Below are 19,929 nucleotides of genomic sequence, written 5' to 3'. Positions count from 1 at the left end.
CCTGCCCAATTTGTTCATATTTGGATTGATTGTTGACCTGGCCATTTCAGCCCAACCTATTTTAGCCTCCATCAAATTTTGGGCTGGCATCTAAATCAAATTGATTCTTGAGAAATTTTGTCAAAATATTTTCAAAACGACAATTTATTTTATTGGATCATGAAAGGCTCAAAGAAATGTTGAAGAAAGAAATTTGCTCTAATTGTTATCACAACAACTTGCGCAAGAACAATGTCGAGTTGAAAATACAGGTTGATTTTACACTGTCAATATATACGACTTATTTTTTTTAATAAATTGTTGACTTTATATCTTTTTTTGTAGCATGGAACTTCTAATGAGATTGCATGATACTAGCATATTGCTTTCGTAGTCTAAAAATAAATTATTTATAGATCTCTCTAGAAGGACAATTTTAATTTTATAATTATGGTCATTAAATTCTAGTGGCACTCTAGTGCTCATTTTCAAATTTATGAATTATGAATTATCATTTTATAAGATCTTGACGAAATCTATGATTGTTTTTTTGAAATTATTGTGTATCTATAAAAGGGTATGAAAATTAAATGAAGAAAACAACAATAAAAATAAAGATATAAAAGACATCGGATTTTAGGTTTTTAGAACAAAGAAAAAAAAATGTATAAGTAACTTTTTTATATTTGTCCAAATTTTGATGAATAAAGTTATTTGGTACCTATCTGAGTAAACTATTTTATTCTAATAAATCCCTCTATTCCTTCTGATAAATAATTAAATATAATTACTATAATTTCAGTCATATTTAAAAGGCCAAACACATAAACAACCCCTCAAACTTGCCCTCATTTTTCATTTTGGCACTCCAACTTAGCCTTGTTCCATTGTAACCCTTAAACTCCATTTTTTCTTACCATTTAAACACTAATACTAATTTTTATGATTTTTTATTTATTTATGTTATTCAATTGCAATTTCTTATTTTTAAAAATAGACGTGTGTCTGTTAATTTTCATTTAAAAAATTAAACATTCGCGAATTTTTTTTTCAAACAATAATATTATTTTTTGAGATTTCTCTGTATTTTTGCATGAAAGTAAATTGACGAAAGTTTTTTGATCTTCTTTCTTAAACATTCAATTAAATTAAATAACACTACTTATTTATTTTTTCTTATCATCTAGGCTATCTAAATTTAACGCAAATACTCACTTTTTATTTTAAATATAAATCAATACGAATAAAAAAACTCATCTTCAATACGAGTAAAAAAGATTCTTGTTCATTGCTAATAACACTACTAGAAAATGTTAAAACTTGACTGACTTTGTTAGATTGTCAGTGATTTTTAAGAAAGAAAACCAACACAATTTCATCGGTTATTTTTCACACAAAAATACATAAAACTCTTAAAAAGAAATTATTATTTTTTAAAAAGAATTAATTTTTGTTAATTTTTATTTTTTAAAACTAAAATTAACTGACACATGTCGATTTAAAATAAGAAGTTGCAATTGAAGAATATATATAAAAATAAAGAAATCATAAAATAGTATTTCGTATTAAAATGGTACATAAAAAATGAAGTTTAAGGGTTAAAATGGAACAAGGCTGCCAAAATGAAAAATACGGACAAGTTAAAGGGGTTATATATGTGTTTGGCCTATTTAAAAATTATTTAAATATATGGAATGAGTATGTAAGATTTGGTCAATATTATTATTGATTAATGCAAGTATTGTTAAGTCTGTTAAATCACGTGCTTTTTCCAGATTGAATTTATTTCGCCCATTAAATTTAATTTCAAAAATTGAAAAAAGCATCATAGAAGTGAGGCCAGCTATCATCAATTTCAACACTATGGATAGAATTAATTGAGTTAGATATTTTGTCGGAAACAATCTCCTGCATATAAAATAGACGTAAAATATACCTATGTACTTCATTTTTCTTCGATCTTACTTATGAATACATTATTAAATATGTTGTTCTTGCGTTTTTCGTAATTTAGTGGAACATGATCTAAGAAAATCGGATAACTTAAAGAGACAAAAGATATACGTTTAAATTTAAACTATAGATTATCAGTTACATATTTGAATTATGCAGGATGCTATGAGTTATGACCCATGCGATAAGTTAGAAGTGAAGAATAAAAATTAAATATTATAAAAAATATATATTTTTTAAACAAACTAAAAATAAATAAATACATATAAATTAAAATGGATAAGAAAGAGTATTACTTTCTCTTTCTCAATTTATATTACACACTTTCTGTTTTAGTCCATTCTAATAAGAATGTCAACTTTCTAAATTGAAAATAATTTAACTTTAAAATTGTCATTTTATTCTTAGTAAAATGATTTGTAGTCAGACAATTGATCAAGAAGTTTTAGACCACAAATTTCAAAAAAACCTTTTTTTTCCCTTAAAATTTATGTCAATAGTCAAATGGTATCACATAAATTGAAATAGAGAGAATAAATTTTTTCCCAATCTCCTAAGGCTATAGAATCTACGAGCATGTTTGATTGGACTTATAACTTATAACTTATAAGCCAAAAATCATAAGCTAAGCTAAGATATCTAACTTATAACTTTTGACTTATTTTTATTACTTTGACTTAAAAACGAGTGTTGCTTAAAACTCTTTTTATTGTATTCAAACACTACCAAATCGTTTAAAAGCTATTTTGAGTTAAAAACACTTAAAATAAACCAACCCGAACAAGCTCTAAATGGAAAAAATGCAGCTTAACTTTGAAGTGAAGAATAACAAAGGAAAAGAAGGCTAAAAAGTATAATACAAAAGAAGAAGCAATATGCTTATCCACAATACAATATTCTCTTTTTCTCTCCCCAAGCTAAAGGCATTAAAGTAAACAATTGCATGATATACAAGTGACTTTGATGAACATGTACAAAAACATAAATGACATCAAAACCTTTCTTTTTTTAACATAAAAGCAACAACATTCCACATGGACTACCTCCAAATCATTTACATTAACAAAGTAGTAAATTCAAAGCAACATCCATCAAAGCTTGTCTCTTTGATGTTTTCACTATGTACATATTGTATTATAACCAGCTAAAGTGCTAAAGTAAAAGAAAGAAAAATATAGCAAAAACTAAAAGTGGAAAGAACATAAGGCAACCTCTCCTCCCTTTTGCTTTGAGTATCTGCCTTGTGAAAGAAACAACAAAAGGTAACAATGGTTCTTAAAGAAAATAAAAGAAGAGCAAAGCAATTACAAGTGATGATAGCATCAAGTGCTCCACTTTAAGCGCGAAGCTGGACTAGACTCAACGATTAATTTCTTGATCATCGAGTGATTGTTGTATGGATTAGACAGTCTTATCAATGATTAACCGGAGCATAGTAGACACTCGGTTTTGGTCACTGCACCTAGAAAGCATGTCCAAGTAATGCATGGCATCTGGAGGGAGGAGGCCTTCCATAAAGAAACGAAACAGATGTGAGTGTGTCCCGTGCATGACATCCAGACACTGGTCTAGGACTTTATCCTGTTGTGCTTTACTCAGTTCAGCCGCCTCCATCAGTGGCAGTAGATTCTTCTCCTCTTCTTCAAAGTGTTTCTTGCTATGCTCCTGCATTAGATAGACACATTTCAGAAGGATTTGGTGGACTAAAATCTGAATCACCCTGCAAAACATCTATCGGAATTCTGACAAGTGATGTTATAATGAATGTAGAATGTACGTTACCTTTAAGGTTTTGAGTCGAGTAGAGAGGTTGCAGAGGGCATCTTGGTAGGCAGGATGCCCTGAATCAAGAACTCCTATAGATTTGATATCTTCTTTAATACCATTCATCATAGGAAGGTCCCTTGCATGCTCCTCATTTGCAGCTTTAGACAGTCCTGAATTATAAGCTCACTAAAGGTCAATATATCGCGGCAAAACAACAGATTACCAGATCAGCATGCATTCGGAGAAGCAACTAACGTCAGACACACTAAGTACTAAAGCAAGGACATAGCTCCCTGTAAGTAAATTAATAAGCTAAACGTTCTTGTTGATCAGTCACTGCCTATCCTGGAAAACCTGTCTCTCTTTCAGTTTAACACCCTCCACCCTCAGTTGGAGTTCTGATTTTGTTCAAACATACATTAGAATAACAGTTCCACCGTAAAGATAACTCAATCTAAAAAATTGATTTTGTTCTGCATCCCGCCTTTCTGCATCCATTGAGGATCAATCGATCTTGTAAGTTAGTACCAACTAAATTTATTGCAAAAGCTGCTATATTTGACTCTGTCGTTGTAACCCCGTTTCCATTTCCAAATATCTTTCTTAAAACAGGTATATCATAAATAGAATTAATCATAACAAAGAGACATTTTTCAAGCATAAGGTCACAAGCTCCAATAAAGGAGAAGACTTGTGGTTGCTTTATGAGCTAAAACTAGTCTACTTAAACTAGCTAATCCTCTTGAGTATTGAGCCAAAAAATTCAACAAGTCCAAAACAATCCCCACAGAAGGGAATCAATACCAATACAATCCAACAATCAGCAGTAAATAACTCAATATTTCTGCACGTCCAACTACAGACAGCAAACAACAACATACACAATGAAATCGCACAAGTAGGATCTAGGGAGGGTAGAGTAGAGTGTACGCAGACCTCACTACTACCTTGGGAGGTAGTTTGATTGTTTCCAATAGACCCTCGGCTCAAGAAAAAACATATCAAAGCAGATTGGAAAAAGAAATAACGGAAGTGAAGAAATCATGGCAAAATACTATCGATAGTAGCAGAAATTGAACAATAAGGAACTATAAGATTAATACTACAACTACTAGTATGGAAGGATAAGCAACACAACGCGCTGCTACGTACAGGCATAGTTGATTGACTGATAAAAAGATTTACTTGATTCACAGTTAATCAATGGAGCTAAGCTAACAAACAAATTATCTTCACTATATTCTCAGCAATCTGATAAAACAAAATTTACCTCTATCAGCTTTTTCCAAGATTTGAAAGACAACTCTTTCTTCCATTTGAGCATGTTCAAGCATTAGCTCCAGCAACTGTGAATAACCTCTAGCAAACTTCCTCACCTCCATTCGTGGAGTCCCCATCGCCGGATCACCTCTTGCTTTACCTCCACGCGCCGCCAAGTCCTCCGCCCACCTCCCCATTCTCTCCAAATGCCACATCATACTCCTATGCTGCAAAATCACCAACCACACAACATACGGCGTCGTTTCATCATACCACCCACCAATACACCCCGTCAACAGCTTCGGCTCCGGAAACTTCAAATCCAAGTAACGCACCACGGAATCAACAGACCCAGTGACGGAATCCGATTTATACTCCACCGCCGGCGATTGGTGGGCATCGGAGGGGATGAAATTGACTGTCACCGGCTTGTAAAGCAGAGCACATCGAATGTAATAGGTCGTAACACTATTCGGATTTCCGTACAGCTTAACAGCCGGATATTTCTTCAGCACATCGGCCGGCGCAATCTCCGATGCCGACTTCCTCGATACCCCAAAACAATTCCCCATTTACCCAAATCGTATAAAAATCAAAATACAACAATCTTAATACAAAAAAACAACAACTGGGTTTTCGATTCTTTTCTTGAAATGATGAAAAAAAAACATGGGTTTTTCTGGGTTTTTGTAATTAAGCAATATTATATTCCCCGTTTAGCACAAAACGAAGAAATACAGAGATTCTTTAACCACTTGAGGAGAAGAAGAGTTAAATGGAAGAAATTAACAGAATAGAAAGGGACAAAACATTAACAAATCTTGATAGTGAAAACAGAGGAAGTTTACGACTATACGGTACCCATTAACCCTGTTATATTAGAAGAAGAAAAAAACAAGTGAAAGGAACAAATCTAGATCAAGCTTAAACGTGCATAGTAATGGAGGAAATGCAGGGGTATTGTGTATTGATTATTGAATTTTCTTTGAGTATTTTTAGCTATGGGGATGTGTGCAGAGCAAGAAAATGTGTATTATTATACTGTGTGATTCAACAATGGCTGGTTGATGAGGAAGATAAAGAGTTACAGAACGAGAAATTAGGTGCCAATTGGAGAGACGCTCCTTTGGGACCGGACGGCTCTGTTTTATTTGGTGATTCACCTTAACGTCTTCATTTTGACTAACTGATTTCCTTTGATTAGTAAAGGGGTCGGTTAAAATGGGATTTCGGTTGGGTTGGGTTAGTATGGTCTTGGGCGGGATCTAGAGGGTAGTGAGCGGGTTCACTCTGATTTTCTCGAAAAAAAATTTATATGATATATATAAAGTATTTTTAAGTGTTTTTTTTTATGTATATTTTAGATTTTTTAAATATAAAATTAGAAGTTGAATTAGTGATTAATGAATTATAAATTAACTAACATGGGGGGTTTAATTTGATGGCACAATAGACTATTTTTGATGGTTTGATATTCTCTTATTTATATTAGTAGTTGTTTATTTTCCTCTTTACATGCAAAAGAACAAATTTACTAATTTATCACTCAAGATTTTTTCTGGAATTTTATAAATTTATTTATACTGTTAAAAAGAACTAATTTAAAGATAAAATTACTTTGATTCTGTAAATTGACAAATAATATGAAATAACTATTTTTAATACATGGACAGTAATATAAAACGGAGGGAATAACATACTATTGAGTTTTTCTCCCAAATAAAGGGATAAGACATAAGTACTCCCTAAACTATGACTGAAATCTCAGAGATACACCATAACTAAACTAAGGTCCTACAACACCCCTGAATTCTTTTTTTTTTGTAATTTTGTACACCTTTTGTCTTACGTGGCACACTCCGTGACTTCACGCAATTGAGGCACATGTGAGATATTTGGATGCCATGTAAGCCAAAAAGGTCTACAAATTTATTTTAAAAAAATGGATTCAGGAAGGTAATAGGACATTAATTTAGTTAATGTGTATATCTGGGATTTTAGTCATAGTTTAGGGGGTACTTGCACCTTTTCCCCCATATAAATATAAAACCATATCAAATGAACCAACAAGGGTTGTGGTGGAGTGATAAGTATTCATTCATCCTTAATCAAGAGATGTCAGATTTGAGTTCCCTTGGTGCAAAGTCAGAGGGCGCTCTACCCACTACAAGAAATTTGATTATTAAGGACGAATTATTTTATCACTTAAAAATCATATTTCGTCACAAAAATAAATTTATGACAAAAAATATTTCGTCAATCTTTCGTCTCTAAACGCTCGTCTCTAATAGTATATAAAGACAATTTAGTGTGTCGTCACTGAAAGTCTTATATTAACTACAAAAAGAATATTTGTCCCCAAATGCATAGTATTTGCAACGAACTTATTTGTCATAAAAATGTAAATATTTTGTAGCTAAAAATGTCATATCGTCACTAAAAGTGTGTCTAATAAGGACAAAATTTATTTGTCACTAATTATTAATTTAATTAGTGACGAGCTTGATCGTCTTTAACGTTATGCATAATTTGTAGTAAAAAGAATAAGATTCCGTCACTAAAAGATGACAATTTCATGGTTGAAAAAATATTTTTGGCAGATAATAGGCGGTATTAATGATGAATTAATTTGTAGTTAAAAATATAATTATTATTGTAATTATTTTTGTCACTAAATTTTATCACTTCGTGTTAAATAAAAAAGTAGCAATAGGGTTACTTATTTTTTATCCAAAGAAGATATTTTTGTGACCTAATATAATTCTTATAACATTTAATGCTATGTAAATAAATATGTACTTAAACTATTTGTTGTTAATACATGTCAATTTCAATTGTTAAAGTACACAATCTATGTAAATAAAAACATCATAAAAAAATAATATACCAAAAAAACATAAATAAAAACACCGTATATTATAATAATTTGTAGATAACACTTGCATACAAACTCATTAAGTAAATAAAGTGAAATTACTCAAACAAAAATAGATAAATCTAATTGAGGTACGAAAACAATAACAAATTTAAAAATATAAAACTATGTAGTTTCCTTGTATACCAGTGCTCCATTATCTTACATTTTCACTCATTCACTTTTTTACATCTTCATCATTCATGTACCTGTGTAAAAGAAAATAAAGAATTTTAGTATTCAAACTTTAATTCTAAAAATACTTTTTGATATCATGATGTAAACAAAATATGTATTCAAACTTTAATTTTAACAATAATATTAATTAGTGAACTAAATTATAAAATGAGAATATATAAAATAATTTCTTCTATCAAAATTATTAAACATTCAAGTATCACAATCAATAAAAACTTATCTCCTTATTGAAATGGTGTCAAGAATTTCTACATTCAATCAACACCAAGTAAAAGTTGAATAACAATTTTGTAAAATAATTGTTCCTCATACTAGTTGAAACAAATATTTAAAAAGTTATAGAGCATTAACAAATGCTAGATGGACATAATTTGGGATACTAGATAAAAGAAGGAAAAGAAACGAGAGAGAGCAGTAAAATACCTATAGGAATGGAATATAGTATTTGTATTCTAGTTGGTTTTTTAGATTTAAGTGGATAGATTTTAATTTATTAATAATTCTAAAAAGGAGGAAAAAAGTGAGTGGGTAGTTTCATGTAACGTGGGATGGAAAATGGGGAATGAGTGAAGGAAATTTAATGCATTGAAAGTGGAAGGGAAGGTCAAATACTTAAAAGTTAAATTTTATTTTTTTTACTTTTACTATAATATTTTAGTTTTAAAATATAAATTCTCACAACTATGATTTCCGTCACTTAATGGTTTTCCATTAACTACTAAAATTATTTAATTTGTTTGACATAATCAAGTAAAAATAGTATGTCAATTATACTCCATCTATATAGATAAATTTAAAAAAATGTAAATTACATTCAAATAGATAAATAATAAAATGAGAATAAAATTTGGTATCTATTTGACAAAAATTATTTGTCGCAAAATTATATGTTAAAATAGAGACAATAATATCATCATCGCTAATTATTTAAATTATTAGTGACAAAAAATAAAGTCACAATTAAATGTAAAATTTGTAGTTAAATTTTACAATAATTAAGTACAAATTGTAATTCGTCGCTATTGAATCATCATAGTTTTAGTGAGCAAAAATTTTCGTGCCCAAATGTAGATTATTTTAGGACAAAAGATGATTTGTCATAAATTGGGTACATCATTTAGTGACAAAATAATGTGTCATTGATAGCTTTATATTTGTAACTAATAGTACTCAATAAATGGCGCCAACTTATTTTTTGGTGGGAAATTTTAATAGACAAAAATTTGCTACGAAATTTTATGTTTCGTCACTTAAAGTATTGGCCATAGATCTTTAGCAACGTAATATGATTTTCGTCATTAAAGATGAACAATTAGTGACGAATTTCATGTTGTAGCTAGTAATTTCGTAGCTAAATATCATATTTGTTGTAGTGACCCCAATGTGGGATTTCCCAGCGCGAATCTAAATTTAGTCGAGCTTCAATATAATTACGAACACCGGAGTATCAAATGCATTCAAACAAATTGGTTGATAAACATAAATAAACAAAGTCCTAAAAAATAAATGAGCATATTAAATGCATAATTATGGAGAGCAGGAGACAGCAGCAAAAATTTACTGAACAAGCTTCTTCATCAAAGTTTTTTTGGTGGCTATAATATCTATGCATTTATGACAATAAATTTGTTGATGCCATTTGTTAATAATGGTAAATACAAACTTAGCAAATTAAGTATTTAGGTTGTTGATATTTTTATCAATGGTTGATAATGTAAAGTGTAAAAAATTATTATGAAGACCTCTTTTATAATTAGAATTATATGAGTCCAAATAGAACAGAAAAAATATATATGGATGGTAATAATTAATTTATACAGTTTGTGGTATCAACTATATTTGGATTAAGGTGGAATTAATTGTTGTTGTTGTTGTTTTCTCTAGGCTTTTATCTATTAATTCAAATTATAATTTATATTACCTTATTTTCTTTGAGTTTGTAATATATGATGGGACACGTGGTTACTGACTAAAATTTAGCGGGCAATTTGTTTACAAATTTGAAATTAAATCATGTTAAAAAAAGGTTGATAATGATATACAGTACTACAATATATTTATTATTATATAATAAGTACATAAATGGTTTGAAATCATGTGATGGGACATTGCACTTTGTCTTCATGATTTGAATTAGTTAAATATATGATATTAATACACCATAGAGAGTAAGCATTAGTTATACATAACGTGAAAAAATATATTTAACAAGATATTACTAATATACGAAGTTAACACATGTATTATTTTTGTTAATACACTCTACCAAACAATTCTATATATATATATATATATTATCATCCTCATCTCCGTTAGGAATTACGAATTCGGCAAAATACAAAAATTTTAACTCAAATTTTATATGTATGTTCAAAAAATTTCTTAACATGAATATACATATATCAAGAACCTATTAAACAATATTTTTTAAGCTCAAATTCGTTGAATACGTACAACATTTGAAAATGAGGCTATTAACATGTTATGCTAATCTTTTAAGCATTAATTTGGGCCAAACAGTAGATGTATTTGAAGTCTTAAATTTTAAACGTATGTCCACATCATGTCAAAAAAAAAAAAAAAAAAAAGAAAAGAATTATTACATAGTTTTCAAAATGAATAATGCATAAGAGTCACAATTCCTAAACTTTATTTTGGTGAGTTTGTTAAGAAATGATTATTATGTGTGATGAAAGTATGTTGAACACGCAATCCAAATAATCATGGCAATGTGGATTATGGCTTTTAGCTTTTGATTGCTAGCTAGCTCAATCATAGAGTCTATATCAAGTAATAAGTTAATGACGCTCGTTTTTTTACATCAAATCATATTAGGTAATTATAAAAGTTAAAATATGTGTTAGTTAATCATAGTTAGCAATAAGATTATGAATTAAGAAATGCTTGATGTATTCATCAGTTTGATCTAAATATCGAATTTGGAGTAAATATTTATTACCAGTATCGTATATTTCACATCTTATTTTATTTGAAGTATATATGAATTCATGAATGTTTGAACTCCAATAAATATACCTAAAATTTGAGTCGATAAATATTTAAACACCATGAATCATGATTCATGGAGTTTCCACTAATGTTTTGAACACCTATACAAAGTTTCAAACTCGATCTATATTGTGTGTTAGATTATTTTGTTTTATTTGTCCACAAATTATTTTCGTGTTACATAATATATACTCCTATCTATTTCTTTATCACATTTTAATCAATGACTAAATATTAACAAGTGATTTGAAAATAGTCAATCTGAAATAATTTTTACAAATAACCGTTGCAGGAGCGCCCTCTAAGCCCATCTTCCACTATGCAATAATGGAACGACAATAATATGGTGCAAATTATCAAGATAATGGATGAAAGAAAAATGTTGGATTTAGTTTTGATTTACTTTTTCAAAAATTAAATTTTGAAAAAAAGTTTTTGGAAAATTAAATTTGTTTAGACATCCAAAACTTTTAAAGTGCTCTTTAGTTTGGCATGATTGGATTGTAATAACTAGAATTTTTATTTTGAATGAATGATAAAGAACTACTCTGGAAGATTTGAAAGAAAAAATATTGGTGGATAATACAGATAAGATATAAATTAATATACTATTAATAAATAATTTTTTTTTCTTAATTAGATTGTGGATTGTCAAAGCGTATGCAATACTAATGAAATTTTAACATGCAACTAGATCTTATGAATGTATCTTAGACCTACCTATATGATTTATATCGAAACAAAATTAGAATTTGAAATTTGCTAGAATCAAGCACTCATCTTAATCAATTATCCTACGCAAATCAAAGCAGACAAAAATTTAGACTAAAATAGTAAAATAAGGACCAAGCAAACATATATGTATGACAAAAACAATCAATTCAATTCAAAAGAATATTAAACACGACATTTATTTGTGAATAACTTTTTTGAAATGTTACAATTCTTTCTTAAAAAATATTTTGTTTGGATCATTTTCAAGAGATGGTTTCGATTTCTATTTTTTTTTTTTTTGCTGAAAAAATCAATTTTCAAAGTAATGGTTTTAAGCTATTTTTCAAAAAAATAATCGCATCTCAGTGTCTCACAACTCAAAAACACTTCACTCAACCTTTAAGAAACAATTAAAATTACCCAAACTTTTATTCTGCACAAAAAATCTTTACAAAGTATGGTAGAAAAATGTGACAACTTGAAATTTTTGGTCCCAAACTACCAAAAATGTGACGGAGTGGTAAGTTTTCCTTCACTTTTAATCAGATGTCTTTCGAGTTTTGATAAATAGAATCACTTTTGTTAGTTACCCCTGGGACATCCCGGCGAGAATCTGTATTAAGTCGAGCCCCACTATGAGTGTCAAACACGGGATGAAAAAAATTAATATATGAACCGAGATATCGATCAATCGAGAAATGGTTCCATTTCATGAACCTTCGCCAGTTAAATCCAGCACTAGGATCCTAATTCACAAGTGAGGGCCCGTTAAAAGCCCATTTCCTGTCTCGGCCCAGTAAGGAATGTTGGGTAAGTTTTAAAATGTAATCTAGGATGATTTTGACAAATAGCCACTTTAGGCCTTAAGGGTAATGGAATATCAGTCCCTATTTTAAAATTAATTGGTACTTGCCACATTTTATTAAGTAAAAGATATTTCGATAATAATATCTCAACTTCATACGATCATTTTTTCTCCACACAAAAGAGTTTCTTCTTCTTCTCGAATTCCATGACACTATAAAGAAATTTCTCTCATAAAAATTGAATCTCTGGAAAAACATCTTAAAAATGCATAGCAATTAAACAAAATCTACATCAATATTGACCTATAATTTTTTTTTTGTTTCCCATTCGATGTCTGGTACCCACATTGGAGCCCAACTAAACTCGGATTCGCGCCAAAAAGTCCCACATTAAGGGGTAAAACACTCCCTAACAAAGGCAATTCCATACCCAAGACGGCTCAAACTCGAGACCTCTTGGTTAAGGATGAAGAACTACTTATCACTACTCGTCTTGGTCATGTTTAAATAATTTCGAATTTAAAGAAATAAACTTCAAATATAACCATAGTTCCTTTTTTTTATTTAAAGTAAAAAATTAAAATTACCAACCTAACCCTCCGTTGGTTTTGGCCACAAATAAAAAGCGGACTGAAGTTAAACATTTTGAGTCCCGACTGCGCAGCAAAAGTACAAATTTTCTTCCATTTTTCATCTTCATCTTCTCCGGCAGTGAGCAAAAGGTAAAACTCTCAAGGATGAGCAGGTCTGGTCAACCTCCGGATCTCAAAAAGTATGTTATACCTCTCATCGAGCTTAGCTTCTGATTTTCATATTTTTTTCCCTTTGTTCCGATGTGTATATGAAGATTTCTTATTCGTTTTTCATTTTTGGTTTTGTTTTCTACAGGTATATGGACAAGCAGCTTCAAAGTAAGTTAGCAATGCTTTATATTTCTATGTTTTTTTAATTACTTTTTGTGGTTGGTTAGTTTGTTTTTGCTGCTATTTGCTTAGGGTTTAAGTATTTTTTCAGGGATTTAGGGTTTATTAGTTAGTAATACAGTATGTTTTTAGGTTTTTGTGCTTTATGTGGAGGGCTAGTTTGGTTTTGCTGCAATTTGTTTAGGGTTTAGGTGTTTTGTCAGGGATTTAGGATTTATTAGTTAGTAATACAGTATGTTTTTACGTTTTTGTGCTTTATGTGGAAGCTTAATTTGGTTTTGCTGCAATTTGCTTAGGGTTTAGGTGTTTTGTCAGGGATTTAGGGTTTATTAGTTAGTACTACAGTATGTTTTTACGTTTTTGTGCTTTATGTGGAGGGTTAATTTGGTTTTGCTGCAATTTGCTTAGGGTTTAGGTGATTAATAGGAATTTAGGGTATATCAGTTAGTAATGATTTGCGCCTCAAGGTGTGACCTAGTGGCTAGTGAAGTGGTTGAGAGTCATGAGGTTTGTGGTTTAAATTCTAGCAGAGACAAAAAACACTAGGTGATCCTGCTCAACTGTTCGAGCTTTGGTGGACAGAGTTACTGGTACCTGTTGCTGGTGGGAGGTGGCAGGTATGATGTGGAATTAGTCGAGGTGCGCCAAAGCTGGTCCGGACATTACTGTCATCAAAAAATAAATTAAAATCAGCTAGTAATGATTTATGTGTTTCTTTCTATGTTTGTGTGCTTTCTGTGGAGGGTTAAATTGTTTTTGCTGCAATTTATTTAGGGGTTAAAAATTGAAGTTTGTGTGCTTTCTGTCTTCTGCTACTGCTTACATTTGTCCGTGCAAAGTTGGTTATTATCGGAGTCTGTTAGTGACTTTTATCTAGGTACAAAGGTCAAAGAAGTAGTGTTTGCTGGCAAGTGATAAATTCTTGTCCCCTTCCTCATTATCACCAGAGAAAATTAAGTTCACTAAGTAATGCATAACCAGCGACAATCAAAGACATTATTGTTAGACTATTAAGAGCTGAAACTATTTTACATTATACTCTTGCTAGAACGTTATCATAGCATTATTTACCATGCTCTCTGTGTTTCCTATATCCCTCTATTACATCCCTGTTTAACATTTCCTTTAATGCAAAAGGATCACGTCCGAGTGGCTTAAACTGCAATTTTACAGTACCTTCTAGTCACCATGCAACCCAAAACCTTCCATGAATATTCCTACTGTTATTGCATGCTTTTGCTGCAGCAATTTCTTTTGCAATGTGTGGGGTTTAAAAAATGCGTGTGTGTGCAACTTTTGTCCCAGCATAGATGCCCCTGGACTTGAACATCTCTCTTTTTTTTGTGTGTGTGTGTGGGGGGGGGGGGTGGGGTTAAATAAGCAGTTTAACTAGTAAAGTGAACATTACAGATCAAAAAGAAAACCAGAGCTGGACATCTCCAGCCTGTTAAAGCATCTAACACTACGCAAGCATCCTACTATTCTTTCGAAATCAAAAGAACGTTCAGTATAGCAGCCTAAGGATGATAATAATTCAACTGAGCCAGTATTCTAGATAACCTTGCTCTCATTTCTCCTCTAATGTGGACATCCTGGATTGTAATTCTAGTGAGAGCTTCAGGACCTTCTTTTAGATTGATCTGCAGGTTCCTTTCTTGTCATATGTGTCATCCTATATACTTCAGGTAGTGCACCCTTACCTTTGCAGTTAGTACATCCCCATCCCATCTCCCCTTGCCACCCCTGAGCCTGTCCATGAATCTGTAGCCACTGAGGTATCTTGCTCCAGACTTGAGCAAAGTAAGGACACATTAGCATGTGGACACGGACTACATTTGTCATGATCTACACATGCCCATTTTGCCAACCTTTCTTTTGTAAGCAGTCTTCCAGAATTACCCAGGAATAAGTTAAATATTCATTTAGAAGAAGCCGCATTGTTGCATTTCAGTCTCCTCCATTCCACTTTCTGGTGGTTCCTTCTCAATTGTAAATATAACTGCTTAGTAGGAACTTTCCTGAGCATAGGACATCCGTTTCTTACCAGTCAACTTCCACACAAGTATTGATAAGCTTTAATGATTTCTTGGACCACCCAAGAAGCTTTCTTTGGTTGCAAAATACATCCCATAATGTACCTTGCTTCCCATAATAAATATGTACCACTGCATCCATAATCTGTCTTTCTTAAATGGCAGCCATGTTCCATGCTAGCAGATCAAATATATTCAGCCCTCCAACTGATTTGAGGCAGCATAAGCCATAATTTGTCCCAGGCAATCAGTGCTTTCCTTGATGTCTCTAGCCCTACTGTCCATAAGAACCTCCTACATACCTCTTCAATACATTTAATCACCTTCTTGGGCAAGATGAGAATTTGTGACCAGAAGTCGTGCACAGAGAATAACACAACTGTGCTCTTCCTGCATATGATAAGAACTTTGAGGTCCAGCTAGATATTCTGCCTAATATCTTCTCAATTAAGGATTGACACTGCACAATAGATACTCTTTTAGTATTCAAAGGTACACCCAAGTACCCAGTAGGTAGAGTACTTTTTGAGAACCCAAGTACTTGTAAAATCTCGTCCTGGATGTCTGATTGAACCCCTCCAAAGTAGATAGCACTTTTATCTACATTAGCAACCAGCCAGGTGCATTTGAGGATACCTGAAAGTAGGAGTATAATAGTTGTATGGAAATAGCATCCCCTTTAGGCCTCTACAATATAGCAACAGGTCATTAGCAAAACTTAATTGCACTATGTTCGTCTTTGCACATTTAGGGTGGAAGCTAAAATCAGAAATTCTCTGCAGCTGTTTCATTAAATTAACCTAGTAAGGTATTCCATAGCTGAAACAAAGAGGAAGGGAGAACAGTTTTTATGAAGCTGTAAATGCATCTTTTGCGTTAACCTTGCGTGCTGGACTGCATAGAATTTTTTAAAAGTGCAGTCTGAATGAAGGTGTTTTTTTTAGAAAAAATCTCTATAGATAGCGTTTTCTTAGTCAGAGAGAGCATCAATTTCCATGGTCTCATTTTTTAATTTTACATTCCTCTGTTAAATGCCTTTTGAGGTTGCTACCGCACTTGAGTAATGCTGTTTATCTTTCACAGTCAAGTTGAATGCAAACCGCTTAGTCACTGGAACTCTTCGTGGGTTTGATCAGTTCATGAATTTGGTCATTGACAACACAGTGGAAATTAATGGCAATGATAAGAATGAAATTGGCATGGTGGTGAGTTTCTTATTCTCTTCTCCTTCTCTCTCTCCCTTTACCCTTGTTCCTTTTCACTCTGGTTGTTTGGATCTTAGAGCTGTGAATACGATTGCTAATACATAATCAAGCCTATTTTCTTTTGAATAGCATTTGGCTTTTGTATAATTTAATGAGTTTTTGTTCTTTATCTGTTAATCTAAAAAAATCCATAATGATAGATGTCCCTTGAGTGAATTTAAGCTGGTCCTTACTGGTGCGTTGCTGCAAAATTTCAATTTCAGGTAATTCGCGGTAATAGCGTGGTGACAATTGAAGCGTTGGAGCCAGTCGCTAGACCACAGCAGTAGCTCTAACGGATCTTTGTTTATGCCCCAGATGCTGCTGCTGCTCGTTTAAAGGAACCTTAGGAACATAAGTTTGTACTGTCAGTTAACTTTCCCAAAAAAAAAAAGAAAAGTTTGTACTGTCAGGATTCAGTATTCGACTAGATAACAGTTAAGATGACAAAGGATTTCTGTTTTAAGTTTGATCATCAATTCTCTCTATTCAATTAGTGCACTATGTGCTGAATGCAGTTTGTATGTGTTCTTGTTTTTTTTCCAACTGAAAGGTGCACGATGTGATGTTCCCTTTTAATGCTCTTGAGGTAAAAATACTTCCTCATTTGAGTTTGTCACGTTTGGTTTGCCTTGTGTGGTTTCCATCTCCTTGCGAGTTATTGCATATGATTGAGTTTTGCTCAGTGCACACTCTATCCTTCAAGTTATAATGGCTGTGAATTTCTCTGTGTTCAAATAAATAATTAAATCATGATATCATCTCTACAGAATGATGCTACTAGAGGGACGTACACAAACAGCTGATTGGGTAGAAGTTCATCTTTTCATTTTGGGAAAAAGGACAAATATATTCTTGATATACCCTTATGATAGACGACGTGTTGACACGTGGCATCATCTCAATGACCTAACCAAGATTATTTAATTTTTAACCCAAAAATCAAAATACCTGTGACCTGGATAACTTAAACACCATGAGCCAAATTATAACTTAAACATCCTGACCCAAATGAAAAAAAAAAAGGCAACAACAACCATTGTCTCTTTCATCGATTCCTCACTTCTTCTTCAATGACATCTTTTAATTTCATCTTCTTCAATGCAACCATTGCCTCTTCAATGCCTCTCTTCTTCTTCGCTTTTCATAACACATTTTGAATTGTATTTTAGCATTTTAGTGATGTTTTTCTCCCGATTTTTTTTTTTTTGCAGAAGCAATCATTGGTTTGAGTATCAAGTGGAAGTTTCAGTATCCACGCATCGCCTAAATCGCTGCCTCTCCCGATCAGTTGAAAAGTGCGAGATACAAAATTTTAGCACTACTTGAAAAAATCATTGAGTACTACGTCAAATTCCGTCTTCTCCTGCTCTACCAGGGCGGCGGCGACGGCAACGGGACTACCTCCTCTGGTGCTTCAATGGCGGCAAGAGGGCGAGCGAAAGTTGCTCAACGCTGATGGAGTTTGGGAATGCGAATGAAGGAAATTGAAGCTTGGAAAATGAAGAACTTGACCAGAAGCTCTTGAAAAATCGAAGAACTCAGTATAACTAGAGAAGATGGAGAAGTGTTTTGGGTTATAATTTGGGGGTGGGTATTATGTTATTTGGGTGGGTTTTCAAAATAATGGATCAAAATTTAATAAATTTCGGATAGACATTTTAGATTGAGACACGTGTCTCGCCGTTAGTAGAAAGGGTATATACGCTCCAAAATTTAGACAGTAAGAACATAAAAGTCTTAAAAGTATAACATATGATATTTGCGCAGTTATAAAAAATATGAAGGAAGTTATAAAATTATTTGTTTTTTTTTTTTTTTTTTTAAAATATGATCAAGATCAAGTAAATTTCCAAACTTCAGGATAAGATACTTGAAGGAATTTTTTTTATATGACTTCAATAATTAAGCTTACCATTATGATTGTTAGTGTGTTTCATATACAATTGATTTTTAAGATAGGTAGCAATTACATCATTCTCCAACCATTAAGAACCTCAAATGTTTATTTATTCAACACTATCTATGCCAGGCAACTGTATCCATTTCGTATCCACTCTTTGACAGAGTAATGACTACAAAAATGAAAAAAATAGTGAACTTGTTCCTACGGACCCTCTCTTCACCATTGCAACTTGTGAAGATTTTACCAAAACAAAGGTCCGCCCGCATTCACTTGTGAAATTACCATTGAATATGTTGTAATTGTTGTTGAGTAGTAGAAAGAAGTTGAGAGGTAAAGGGTGATATAAGAAAAGAGAATTTGCCAGGATAGGAAAAAACTGGTGGATTGAAAAAAGTTAAAAGGGGAAGAAGGAACTATTATTTTTTAAGGAAAAGAATCATTGGGCTGATTTAATGCCATTTATCAGTAAAAAGTAATAGACTTGTTTAGATTAGGATTAAATTAATGACTACAACATAAAGACAGGGTCTTGGGATGTTGACTCAATTTAGACATTTTTTTTTTTTACATCTTATTAAAATAAATTTCAGATAAATATAAACTATATTAAAAACAATGTAAATTATAAGAGTGAGTGGTGTTAGAGAAAGTGGAGTGGTGGAAAGAGAGAAAAGAGGAACAAATTAAACAAATAATTAAAACTCAACATTAGGGGTAAGGGTTAAATTTGCCTTTGAATATTTATGCAAAAGGTTCAAGTATCCCTAAGTTTTAAATAATTATTTTTTAATTATGTGACATGTAACATCAATACTAAGCTTCTACTATTTATTCTAAAATAAGGATAAATTTATTTCATTTCGCATAGTTCAAGGATAGATTCGACCCCTATTAGTAACATTGAGGACATCTTTGACCCAACCATTAACGGACGAAAAATATATTTCCTTCCATATAATTCAGGAGCAAATTTAATTCTTTTCCCTAATTTCTATAATATTCAAACAATGCATGATTATTAAATTAGTTAATCTTAGTCAACACCACTAGGTTATGGACTGTTGACTTTATTAGTCAAAGGCGATGTTAAGAATTACTGATTGGTGTGTAACATTAGAATGCTATGCTTTTTTAATCTTCAAAGTCTACTATAATTATATGTTATTTTTAGGAAAAATTTACACTTAACAAGTATGTAATATTTTTTTTTTCCTTTTCAATAT

General features: G+C 31.8%; 3 protein-coding genes across 3 annotated transcripts in view; 2 read left to right on the top strand and 1 right to left on the bottom strand.

Annotated features, from left to right (window-relative positions):
* The window catches only part of LOC125835811 (putative pentatricopeptide repeat-containing protein At5g37570), a 130,928-nt gene extending 113,787 nt beyond the window's left edge, over nucleotides 1-17,141 (top strand). Inside the window, exons 2-3 of the mRNA XM_049514916.1 lie at nucleotides 16,640-16,761; nucleotides 17,025-17,141. Of these exons, the coding sequence (XP_049370873.1) occupies nucleotides 16,640-16,648 (9 nt within the window). The 3' untranslated portion in view covers nucleotides 16,649-16,761; nucleotides 17,025-17,141. The remainder of the gene's footprint in view (nucleotides 1-16,639; nucleotides 16,762-17,024) is intronic.
* LOC125835815 (uncharacterized) lies at nucleotides 3,135-5,715 on the bottom strand. The gene is made up of 3 exons (XM_049514919.1): nucleotides 4,970-5,715; nucleotides 3,715-3,869; nucleotides 3,135-3,597 (listed from the first exon to the last, which is right to left on the bottom strand). Exons 1-3 carry the CDS (start codon nucleotides 5,529-5,531, stop codon nucleotides 3,334-3,336), a joined length of 981 nt encoding a protein of 326 aa, XP_049370876.1. The 5' UTR covers nucleotides 5,532-5,715; the 3' UTR covers nucleotides 3,135-3,333.
* LOC125835835 (probable small nuclear ribonucleoprotein G) lies at nucleotides 13,218-17,419 on the top strand. Its single transcript, XM_049514940.1, has 4 exons — nucleotides 13,218-13,372; nucleotides 13,489-13,511; nucleotides 16,640-16,761; nucleotides 17,025-17,419. Exons 1-4 carry the CDS (start codon nucleotides 13,338-13,340, stop codon nucleotides 17,088-17,090), a joined length of 246 nt encoding a protein of 81 aa, XP_049370897.1. The 5' UTR covers nucleotides 13,218-13,337; the 3' UTR covers nucleotides 17,091-17,419.
* The last annotated feature ends 2,510 nt before the right edge of the window (nucleotides 17,420-19,929 follow it).

The sequence above is a fragment of the Solanum verrucosum genome, unplaced genomic scaffold (genome assembly GCF_900185275.1).
Source record: "Solanum verrucosum unplaced genomic scaffold, falcon-dt-bn FXZP01000128.1, whole genome shotgun sequence".
Lineage (NCBI taxonomy): Eukaryota > Viridiplantae > Streptophyta > Magnoliopsida > Solanales > Solanaceae > Solanum > Solanum verrucosum.
The sequence above is the reverse complement of the archived record's forward strand: the minus strand, read 5'-3'. Positions and strand labels throughout refer to the sequence as shown.